The following is a 12,202-nucleotide window of genomic DNA, read 5'->3' on the forward strand; positions in this document are numbered from 1 at the left end:
TCTGACCATCCTTCTATATAGGTGGCAACACAATTTCATCTAAAAATCGACCAATCCTTCTTATCTTGCATTGAAACCACCGGAACCTCATATGTTTTTGTTAATGTCTGTACGAAACCTTTATACTCGATTCACATTCATTCAAAAAGCACACTACTGTACAATTTTTTTCATCATATACGAGATACATTCAATGCTAAAGTGTTTCACAATTTTTCAAAAAGTGATATCATTAATGTATCATCCATATTAATGACCAAAACAAATATTTTACAAGATTTTATGTATCAACATCACAACAATCGCATTATACATGTAATATAAATTAGTTAAATGATCGTATTGAAGATACAAAAATTTTTACTAAATTGTACTAAATATAATACACAATATTTTACATTTATTTACTATTTTTAATATTAAACACTAATAAACCTTATCGAACACGCCTGATAGATACAATCTTAATTTAAAATTGCTAATTGACAAAGTAATGTATATTTACAACTAATGTATTATAATTATTTTGTAAAGATCATATAATAAAAAGAACTAATAAATTTATCATCATGATACTTCTGTTAATAATAATAATGTATCATACAAATTAGAAATAAAGGTGTATCATTGTTTATATTTCTAAAAAAAAAAAAAACTACTTAACAGCACATATCAAACAGTCCCGTACCTTTTACAATCTGATCTATCCACTTTGAAATTGAAGTTGTGCTTTATTGTATATTTCGATAAAACGTTTACGAGTATCGGTTTGCTTTATCCTTATATAACTGACATGTGTTTATCTCTATATCTTTGAATCAATTATGTAATTAGTAATATCTAATTCTGGAATATAATATGAATCACAAATTCTCGATTCAAGCAGAGCAAAAGCTTTAGTATCCCTTTCCGTACCTTCGATGCACATAATTTCTTCGGATATACCATCAAAGTTATGTATCTCTCCACCAATCTTCTCTATTGTATCAATACAAAAAGGATACATGGCAAAGTCAGACTCATTTTTTTCACTTTCAAATACAATTTACACCCACGTTATTTGTAATTTTAGTGGACATAATTTTCCTTATCGATCTCTAACTCGACTGAAATAGATGCTTTGAAATTCAAAAATAAAATTGATTGTCCACAACAATTTCGTTACTTTTACAATTTTCATAGTTAACTTCACTTGCCCATATTCCTGAATGCCTCAAGAAAATAGATATATTTTGAAATTATGAAAATTTTCAACATCATCGACTGTTCAAAAATCGTCTTCAATGGAGAAGATAAAATTTTGAAATTTGAAATAGTGAAACTGTGAATATGGAATGATTATGATCAGTTAGGCGTTGATCAAGGAACGTAATATAACAAAAATAAATTTTACATTATTTATTCCTTTTTTAGCTCAACAATATTCTATTTACAATGTACCTTTTACAATGTATTTGCTTTATACCTATGTATCCGTCTACATCCATATTCAAGAAATTTTTATAATATTAAAATTATTAGGAATAAGATGTAATTTAGATCTTAGACTATGAGATTTCTTTAATTGATTTCTTTCTAAAATGGACTTAAAAGAAGATAGCTCAATTCAATCAAATCATGAAATTGGGCTGGGCTGATCCAATATTCCAAGCCCATGCATGGGGGCTACAAGCCATAAATAGCTATTTGTCAACTTCACCTCATTTTAATCATTATATATGGCAAATTAGACACTTCAAGGACAACACAAGGGTTACAACTTTCAATTGATAATTGGCACAAACAGCCACAGACGTATAAAGATTATAAATTTATAAAGTAAATTGATTTACATTTTCAAATAATTATCCTATATTAGCAAAAATTGCTTTCAAAGCAATAACCCGGCACCACACAATATTTTATTTTATAAGTTATTTTTGTTCTCATTTTGTTGTTAGTTATCAAAATTTGTAATACTTTTACAACAATTATAATAAGATTGTTGCGATTTCAGCACTCCCACGATGAATCAGAAAGATTTATATAGAATGTCCTACTTTTTCATGACTTTCCAATCAACCAAACCACACTCTACCAATAAGACCGGTCCATTATTTTAGTTTTAAATTTTTTATAGCTCTTCGATCGATATTGTTCTTGGAGGTTTTGGTACTTGAACTCTTTCAATGTACTTTATTTTTCTTTCAATAAACACAATAGGGGTCTACATCGAATCCCCATCACTCACCACCAAAGGTGAAAAAGCCTAGATGGATGTCATTAACGAAAACGAAAAAAAAAGAGACTTTTTTTATGCCTATATTCACTATAACAAAAATAACTTTTAGCGGCATTAATAAAGAGTGCTAAAGTCTTTTATCAACATTGGTGAAGTGTCATTAGAATCAATGTCGCTAAAGGCTTTAGAAATTTTATGTTATCTAGTCCAAATTTTGCACTAAGAGAAGTTCACTGCCTGTTATAATATAATCAAATATATGTTTTTGCTGAGCATATAGGGGAAAAGAATTTGGTTAGCATAAAAAAATGGTACTTTTTGTTAGGTTAATTAGACTTTCTTTCAACTTTCAAACTTAACGAATAATTTAGCTCAACATATGTATAGTAGAAAATAGAATAGGTTAAAAATAGTCTAATATTTCCTTGTTTTTGGGAAATTAAAATGAGAAAATACTATGTATAATGACAAATCATTAATTCAAATTAAATGTTATAATCACATTTTGATTTAATTGTGCTATGGAGCAAAGTGTTTGTCAGTCGTCTCTCTCCCTCAAACTCTCGCTCGCTTCCTCTATCGCTCGCCTCTCTCGCTTTATACAATAAAAAATATGTAAATTGCGTTTCTGTTTGTATGAACAAATACATATATCTTTGTGAGATACACTTATAACAAAACAAATATTTTCCTGTCAAGTTCTCTTTTCTCTTTCTCTCTTTATACCGACATATATTATACAAAATACAATGTATAATTATGTTTATTTAAAGCGAGAGAAAGAGCAATACTTGATATACAAACGTTTTATTTCGATTCAATTGTATACAAATTCAAATTTTATACAGATATACAAATGAGAGACTGTCAACGCTTTATACAAATGGCCTACCAGTGATATTATATAAATCTGAAGAGGAGTTAGCGAATCATACAATTGCTTCTTTTTTATATATGTATAGCAAAATTGTCTAGCTTCTTTTGTATATATATATAACAAAATAGTCATAACATGGTTGCTGTGAAACACAATTATGCAAAGTATAACTATAACATAAAAATATGAATTTCATGTTTATTATATGTGAAAGTTGCTAAAAATGATTGATCGCATCTAGAAAAGACTTGGAATATCAATTCATGCCATAGGAGGAAATGTTGCATTCCTCAAAAGACTTGTGGGGATAAAATAAAATCTCCAAGTTGCAAAAGTAATACTGGTGTCCACCAAGTTAAGTAGGAAACAAGTGGTCTATCTATCAAGTTGCATAATTTCAAAAATCATCGATACTTAACACACAAAATGAACTAATTAATTATATATACTCACAAAGTAAAAGGGTATTTCACTTAGAGATAGTTTGACAGAAAATATTAGACAGAAAATATTAGAGAAAATAATGTTATTTGTATTAGCTTTGACACTATATAACTTATTGTTTGGTAGTGTTTTCTCGCCCATGCATAATTGTTACCTATATAATTAACTTCACACATAGAGTGATACACTATATTCAGTATTACTGTATATTCACCATGACATTAACAATATATACTAGTACTATTCCTCTATATTCTATTAAACTCTATCTTCGGAGTTCATTATTTTGAAAATTAAATGATACGTGTTAGTATTTGATATAATAAACTAGACAATCGATAGATGAAAAAAAGTCAGCATGAACATTACTAATCATATTCATTAATATTCTTATACACCTTATTAACCCCTAAAAGATATAGAATAATTACATATATATGTGTGTGTGTAACCATTTATAAAAGGCAAGAATTTTTCACTGTGCAACAAAAGAGATATTTAGTGTCAATCAATTTTTTTTAGTATTGTCGCAAAAATATTTTGCGACAAATATTTTGCAATACTTGTGTTATGATTATCGCATTCAAAGTCTCTATAATTTTTAGCGGCATGTATATAAAATTCTAAATATCTAAAATTTATTATTATTGAATAATATAATATTGCAACAATTATATTATTAACGCTAAACTTTTTTTAATAATGTAACATACTCTCTCCATCCACAATTAATTGTCATGGTTTTCTTTTATACAGTCAAACTATAAAAACTTTGACCAACATTTTTTACGATGTATATTTTCATCATATTGATGCACAAAAAGTTACAGTACTTATCGTATAGTTTTTCGAATATCTATTTTTTTTAAAAAAATATTGAATTAACGTTATCTAATTTAATTTTAAAAATTAATCAAATCAACTTTAAAAAGCGTAACATGAAAAACAAAAGCAAACAAAGTATATAAAATATTAAAATGTATATTGTCCGTATTTATGTGTTAAATTTTTTCTAAAAATTCAACCAACTAGTAGTGCCCAAAACTGAAAATGATACATCCAGAAAAATATGGACCTTCTGCAGCAAGGAATGGTCTGTCTTAAGTCCAATCCAAAAAAGACTGCAATATGAGGCTAAACTACACTCTTAAATACATGGAATAATTAACCAACAATGCACTATCACACATTCATATCTTGGATGAGATAAGATTCACCACATTCCGACACGTGGCACCTTCATTCTTGTCTATTACTCACTCACTCTGGTTAAAAAGGATGATCTAGTTTGACTTGAAACGTAGTTTGAGAAATGAAAGAAAACTTTTTAATCTTGTGATTTTAAATTAAAGTTATGTCAAATATATCAAAATGTCCTTCAATCTTGTGGTCTTAAATATGTCACGTGAAAAATTAAAGTTAAAGTGTTATCAGAAAAGGAAAGAGATCATTTTTTTGAAACAGAATAAAAAAAAATAGAGACATTTTTTTTAAATAGAGGGCGTAAAATATTTTTTAAAAAAAGGCACTTAGCTCCAATTTCTTACCTTTCATGTGGCCATTAAACTTTGTAATATATCAACAACCAAATCCAATGGTCGCCCTTCATCTAAGATGAGGCTTCTTTTGTTTCTATCCGTTAGATTTTAAAAAACGTCTAAAACCTTATCATTATATAAAGGGACGATACCACTGTGTAATAAGCATCTTTAAAAAAAATATAGTTTCTTTGAAATTAAAAAAAAAAAAAAACATTTTATAGCTAAGTAAGTAAACGCAATGGCTTCCTCAATTGTCTCATCGGCAGCCGCTGCTACCCGTAGCAATGTTGCTCAAGCTAGCATGGTCGCACCCTTCACCGGACTCAAATCCGCCGCTTCTTTTCCCGTTACCAAGAAGAACAACAACGTTGACATTACCTCCCTTGCTAGCAATGGTGGACGCGTTAGATGCATGCAGGTTATTCAAAAATAAGTGATTCAATTATCAGTATATATATATAATTTAAATTCAACGCGATTATTTTATAATCGTGGAATGTTTGACTAATGTAGGTGTGGCCACCAATCAACATGAAGAAATACGAGACATTGTCATACCTTCCTGACTTGTCCGATGAGCAATTGCTTAGCGAAATTGAGTATCTTTTGAAAAATGGATGGGTTCCTTGCTTGGAATTCGAGACTGAGGTCAATATCTCGTATTTTATTTAATGATTTATCTAATTATTTGAAGTTATAAAAATAATTTTAACTGTCGTTTGTTTGTAATATATGTATGTAACAGCGCGGATTTGTGTACCGAGAGAACAACAGTTCCCCTGGATACTACGATGGTAGATACTGGACCATGTGGAAGTTACCTATGTTTGGGTGCACTGATGCAACACAGGTGTTGGCTGAGGTTCAAGAGGCGAAGAAAGCGTACCCACAAGCCTGGGTTCGTATTATCGGATTCGACAACGTTCGTCAAGTCCAGTGCATCAGCTTCATTGCCTACAAGCCAGAAGGATTCTAAATTTCCAAACATATAATCAAAATGTTTGTTTGATTTGTACCTAAGTCTTTAATTTTTTTTCTTCAATTTTTGTTTTGCATTTTGTTCCTATTTGTACCGGTGTATTTTCTTCGATTCCGACCAAGTTATGAGAAATTAATAATGATGAATCGGTGGTTATATGTTTAATCATGTGTTCTTTTTTTTTAAAAATTTGTGTGGTGTGAATGAGTTTTATTATCCAAAATAAAAATCTCACTTTAAATATGAAAATGACATATGAACTACTTTTGTCCGGGCAACTTTAGCAGAGATTAACCATATATATATGAGATATATAATTTGTTAATCAATATAAAAATTTCTCATCAAATTAAAATTAGATAAATAAATTGACATGATCAAAATACATATATAACTAAGTATATGTACATAGTAAATTGGAATTATATGTAGTAGAAGAAATAATTAAGACTAAAGACGGGAAAAAAATGAAATAGCAAATTTTGTAATGAATGTCAATATGAAGATTACTCGATGCCAATTAAAAAGTACAAAAGATAATTGTATTGTAAGTGAGTAATAATTGATCTAATAAAAAGATTATAATGTTTGTTTTCTTAAAGAAGAGTATGTCACCTCAGTTTAGTTCATCAACTATCACAAAGAATCCCAAAATATGGGTGTTCGTTGAATAAAAACGATAATTTATTTGAATGAGATATTTCTTTTTTTTATCTAAAATAAAAAAAAATTGCATCACGCTAAAACATTGATTCGATGATTAGTAAGAAAAAAACGACTTCATTTTCAGTCGAAAAAAATAGCGCAACTTAAAGTAAGATTTTTTTCATTTCACAAATTAGTGAATTTAAAGTGTAAATTAAAAATCATATACTTTATATTATTTATGTGAGGCACAAAAAGAAAACCTTCTTTAAGAGTAACCAACCTCTTATCATGATCAGTTGGGCCCTGGATGTTTACACTTGTGGCCACGGGCCATGCTCAACAAAGGATTGATCAATTATCGTATTTTGTTGTTATCTTTTTGTCTTTATTTTTTTTTTTTTCGATAAAAGTTTGAAGTTTTATGTATAGAATAGTTCAAGATATTTATATTTGAGTTAACGGCTAAAAATTAATTTTAATTGAGCAAGTAAATGTATTATTACCCCTACCAATTTAGTGATTTTTGCTTTGAAAACTTCACTTTTGGTGATCAGTAAGAAAATTTTGAAGAAGACAAATCATTGTAGGTTTGAAGAACACCTTTTTGTTGACCAACATTAATAAATCATATTAATATGATAGGAGTTGTGAACAATTAATTAACAAAATAAGTCGAATGTTGATAACACAAAGTCATGATAATTCAGTAGAATTCACGATTTATCCAATAAGATAGCCAAACTAAATATCGTATGTGTTAAAAAAATTCAATTTTGGTCATCCACAATATAAATTAATCATCAATTCCATTTAAAATAATTAGTTTATATAACTTTGAAATATTTTCAAAATGTTTTAAAGTAATTTTAGTCATTTTAATAATATTTTAAACAATAAATATATAATTAGTATATTATATAAATATTTGAAAATCAACTCAAAATATTTTACATTTTTTAGTTAGTTATTTTATTTCTTTAAGTTTAAAAAATTCATTAATTAATCTTGTTTAAAATTTGTTTTGTTTAAGATTTGACCTAATTTAACTAATTAGCTCATTTGGTTATATTCTTTTAAGTTTAATTGGCTATGATTGCAATGAATTAGGCCAAATTCTCACTTTTGAGACAATTTTTGGACCAAACCCAGAAGCCCATTCCCTCAATTCTCAATGTATTTGGTTTCTCGATTACTATTTTCTTAGTGCCTTTTTCTTGTAAATTTCTGTGTTGTAAGCATGAGAATGAAGTTTATGTTGTGTTGTATTGTATTGTTAATCAAAATATGTTGTATAATTTAATTTAATTTAATTTTTATTTAATAATGAAGACTTCTATTTTATGCGACAATTGATTTGGTGTGTTCTCACTGTTACTTAATTTCTTTTTCCAATTATATCTTTACATGATATTTCATACTATTTTACGTTTTACCTTTTATTATTTAATTCTAGTCAAACCTCCTACCTAAAAGATATTTTAGTAAATTTATACTACAATATATACAATCGAACAAAATAATTAAAATATTATTAAATAACAACAAACAATACAATCTAGCCAAACATTGTATCTATCATACCATACAATACTTTTTCAATATGGAATGAGAAAAATGACTCAATTCACATATTGTCTTCCTTTTCCTAGTAGTGCCAAGCAAATAAGAAAGAGGTAAAGTATAGCATTCAATATTAGCATTTTGGTATAATATTTATGATTTTTTATGTGTTCATTACTTTATATAATTCTGTGAAATTTTGGTGGTGCAGTTAATACTCGAGGACTGGAGATCTTCTCTAACAGTTGGCTTCTATAGCCATGGTATACAGGTGTTTGGGTATTGACTCTAATTGGAATGGGTCTTTGGGTATTGGGCTCACTACAATAAAAATAATTTTAAGCAGTATTAAATATTAACATTAATAAAGAGTGCTAAAATCTTTATCGCATTAGCTAAGTTTAATTAGAATCAATGTCGCTAAAGACTTTAGTGACCTATATAAAGAGTGACAATTGCCGCTAAAAATACATATTTAGCGGCAATTAAGAATTAAATGCCGCTAATAATTTTTTTTGTTTAGGTGTGTTTTTGATATTTATCTCTTCTTTTTTAATTTTTTTTTGTTCTTTTCTTTAAACTTTTCATCTAAATAACTATATTCCTCAAATCAGTTTTTCTGCATGTCACTATTTTTATCCAAAAACAAGATGAATAGAGGAACAAAAAGACCGCAAATTTGTATAAAATTACATTTTTAAGCAGAAATTTCAAATCTTTAAGACTACAGTAGAGTTCAATTCATCATTTGTATATTACGAATTTGTGATAAGTTTGAATAGGTAGTTCCTACAAATAATTGAAAATGTCGTTTGGAGTTTATATCTCAATTTTAAGAGGGTCTGTTAAGTTTATAGTAATTGATTTTAGGAGAAATATTAGATTGAAATGAATTAAATATAACACTAAAATTGTCTTGTAACTATATTAAAGTTGAATTAGATAATACAATTTTAATGGAATTTTAATTCATTTTGAAGTTTTTTGATTTATTTGTTACTATTGGATACTTGTTTAATTCATTATTAATATAACTTATCAGTTTATAGATCATTGTCATATCTTTCACCAGTTACGTTTTCCATTCATGCTTAATTCTCTCTTCTAATTCAACTCTAAATTCTGTGTAATACAATTTTAATACAAATTTAATTTGTTCCACAATTTTTTGATTTATTTGTTACTATTGGATACTTGTCTAATTCATTATTGATAGAACTTTGATTCACTCTATAAATTACTTTCTAATATTTTATTTGTTACATTTTCTTATTCATGCTTAATTCTCTCTTCTACCTCAACTTTAATATTTGTGTAATACATTTTTAAATACAAGTTTAATCTATTTTGCAATTAATTGATTAATTTGTTAGGATTGATTACTTGTTTAATTCATTGTTGACACAAGTTTTATTCAATTTACATGCAGATCAAAAAATGTTTTTTTGTTTTCTACATTCTGCATTCATATTTAATTCTCTTCAAATAATTCAACTTTAATATGTTTGTAATACATTTTTAATTCAAGTTTAATTCAATTTGTTGTTTCTTATGCCTTTTCATTTGTTACGATTATACTTCTTCTCTTCTAATAATTCAACTTTAATATGTTTGTAATACATTTTTAATTAAAGTTTTAATTTATTTTGCAGTTCTTTTATGTCTCTTGATTTCTAACAATTATATTACTTGTCTAATTAACTTTTGATACAAGTTTTATACAATCTAGAATCATTGATTATTCTACGAAAAAAAAAGAAAAAAAAGCAATAAATAAGAAAGGGAGAAAGAGCAACAAAAAAAAAAGCAATAAAGAAAGGGTAATAGAAAGAAAGAAGGAAAGAAAGAAAGAAAGGGAGCAAGAAAGAAACAAAAAAAAAAAAAAAAAGAGCTAGACAAGAGAAAAGGAGAAAGAAAGAAAGAGCGCAACATGAAATTAAAGAGAAAAATTAAAGAAATTGCTCTAAATGGTAATAATTAAAGAATATATTTAAAACAAGAGCAAAGTTGTCTGCTATAGTAGGGATCTGCTAAAGATATTCAGATATAATTTGATCACCTCGTTGAATCACAGAAAGGCGTTCTTTAAGAGACATGATTCGTGATCTGAATTTGTTTGCATATATTTTTTGAATAATTGTCCAAGCATGGTGAGAAGTCTTGGAAGAAGCCATGATTGATACTTATACCTATTGAACACCTAAATTATTCAAGAAATGTGCCTATTAAACACAAAACGCTGATGTGGCAAAATAAGTGTATTTCACTGCTGCTGAGCGCGTGAATGCATTTTTTTAATTTTTTTAAAAAATATTTATACCTACTTTGTTGACACTTGGCGTGCATTGACTCAATATATAAAAAAATTATTTAATTAAACATAAATCTTTTAAATCATAAAAAAAACTGTTGAATTTTCAAGAAGAAGAAAAAATGGACCATTTGGAGTTAAAAAATTGATCAATATCTGTACATTTTTATTTTCAATAACTCCAATTGGGCAATTATCATCATTCATAAACTTATTAGAAATGCTATAAAATATTTGATATAATTTTAATTTCTCTTTGTTGTCGATTTAAAATAATTTATCAAGGTCGATTATATTTACAAAATCGAAATAGTCGTCGGGGGAATAGCATATAACGAAGAAAATGAAAGAGAAACATTTTGTGGATGAATTCGGAATGAGATGGGATTAGGCATTTTCTTTTTTGTTATCGCCGAGGAATGACGATTGTGGTACAACATAGAAGAAAATGAAGAAGAAAGGGGCAATAAGTTAGATGGGGTGGGGGTTAGGTGGGGGTGGGGGGAAATATTTTTTTTAATCAATTTAATTTTTTATATATTATTAAAGGTAGGAAAATATTTTTTATTTTTCAAAATTAAAATTATGGGCCCATATGCCACGTGTCATAGTTCTATTTGTAATTTTGTCAAAATAATGAGTGTGCATTACACGCACAATATTTGTAAAGATAGTTGTTATTTTATGTTCAATAGATAAACATTTATTAATATTAAAGTGTCTAATAGGTAAGAGTCTTAGTTGAAGTGTCTAAATGAATTATGCGGACAACTTTAAGGGGCTATCAATGACTTAAGCCTTAGAAATATTTACAAATAGTGTTAATTGACACTAGAAAAACATATTCAATTTTAATTAATCTATTATCGTTAATTAATTATTATTAAAGATTATTTTTAGAACTATCACAGAAAAGTAGAAACTTGTCATGAAAACTTAAGTGAACTTTCGTATGCTTTTGACTTAAAAGGAGTCCGGAGCCAAAAGGACAAAAAAAAATTGTCAAAAATTCCAAAAGGACATATCATTTTTTTTTAACTAAAAGGTAAAATCGCTTCTGACGGAGCATTTTGTTCTGACAATTTTTTTTTTAATATCGCTGCAAGTGCAGCGTTTTTTTTAAAAAATGAAATTGAAATCGCTGTTATAGCAGCGATTTCTTTTTCATTAAAAAAGTTAATAGAGGCAGGTAATATTTTGGTCCAACATTTGGTCTGCCCAAGGGCGGACCCACCCTATGCCGTGAGGGCATGCACCCAGTAACTTTCAAAAAATTATATGTATATATGTATATCTATTTTGAAAAACTGGTAGAAAGTAAGATATATTCAACAGTGCACTCATAAAAAACATAGAAGTGCTCTTGAGCAATTGGTAGAAGGTAGAGATACCACTAAACCAGGGTTCAAATCCAAATTAAGCCTATTATTATTTTAAATTTAGCTTAGACCTTATATTTGATCTATATTTATATAGGTGCACCCAAAATATTTAAATCCTGGGTTTGCCCCTGCAACATTTGTTAATTTTTTTTTGACAAATCACTGCCATAGCAGTAATTTTTAAGGAATTTTTTTTCGGATGAAATGCTGCCATAACGTGATTTTTGTGTTTTTTTAAT

The 12,202-nt window shown here is 27.7% G+C and overlaps 1 protein-coding gene across 1 annotated transcript; it reads left to right on the top strand.

Annotated features, from left to right (window-relative positions):
- Positions 1 to 5,252: 5,252 nt before the first annotated feature.
- On the top strand, positions 5,253 to 6,244 carry rbcS1 (ribulose bisphosphate carboxylase small chain 1, chloroplastic). The gene is given in 3 exon segments (NM_001308943.1): positions 5,253 to 5,501; positions 5,597 to 5,731; positions 5,829 to 6,244. Coding segments are annotated over 3 exon segments (546 nt in total). The 5' UTR covers positions 5,253 to 5,321; the 3' UTR covers positions 6,060 to 6,244.
- The last annotated feature ends 5,958 nt before the right edge of the window (positions 6,245 to 12,202 follow it).

Source organism: Solanum lycopersicum, chromosome 2, assembly GCF_036512215.1.
Source record: "Solanum lycopersicum chromosome 2, SLM_r2.1".
Classification (NCBI taxonomy): Eukaryota; Viridiplantae; Streptophyta; class Magnoliopsida; order Solanales; family Solanaceae; genus Solanum; species Solanum lycopersicum.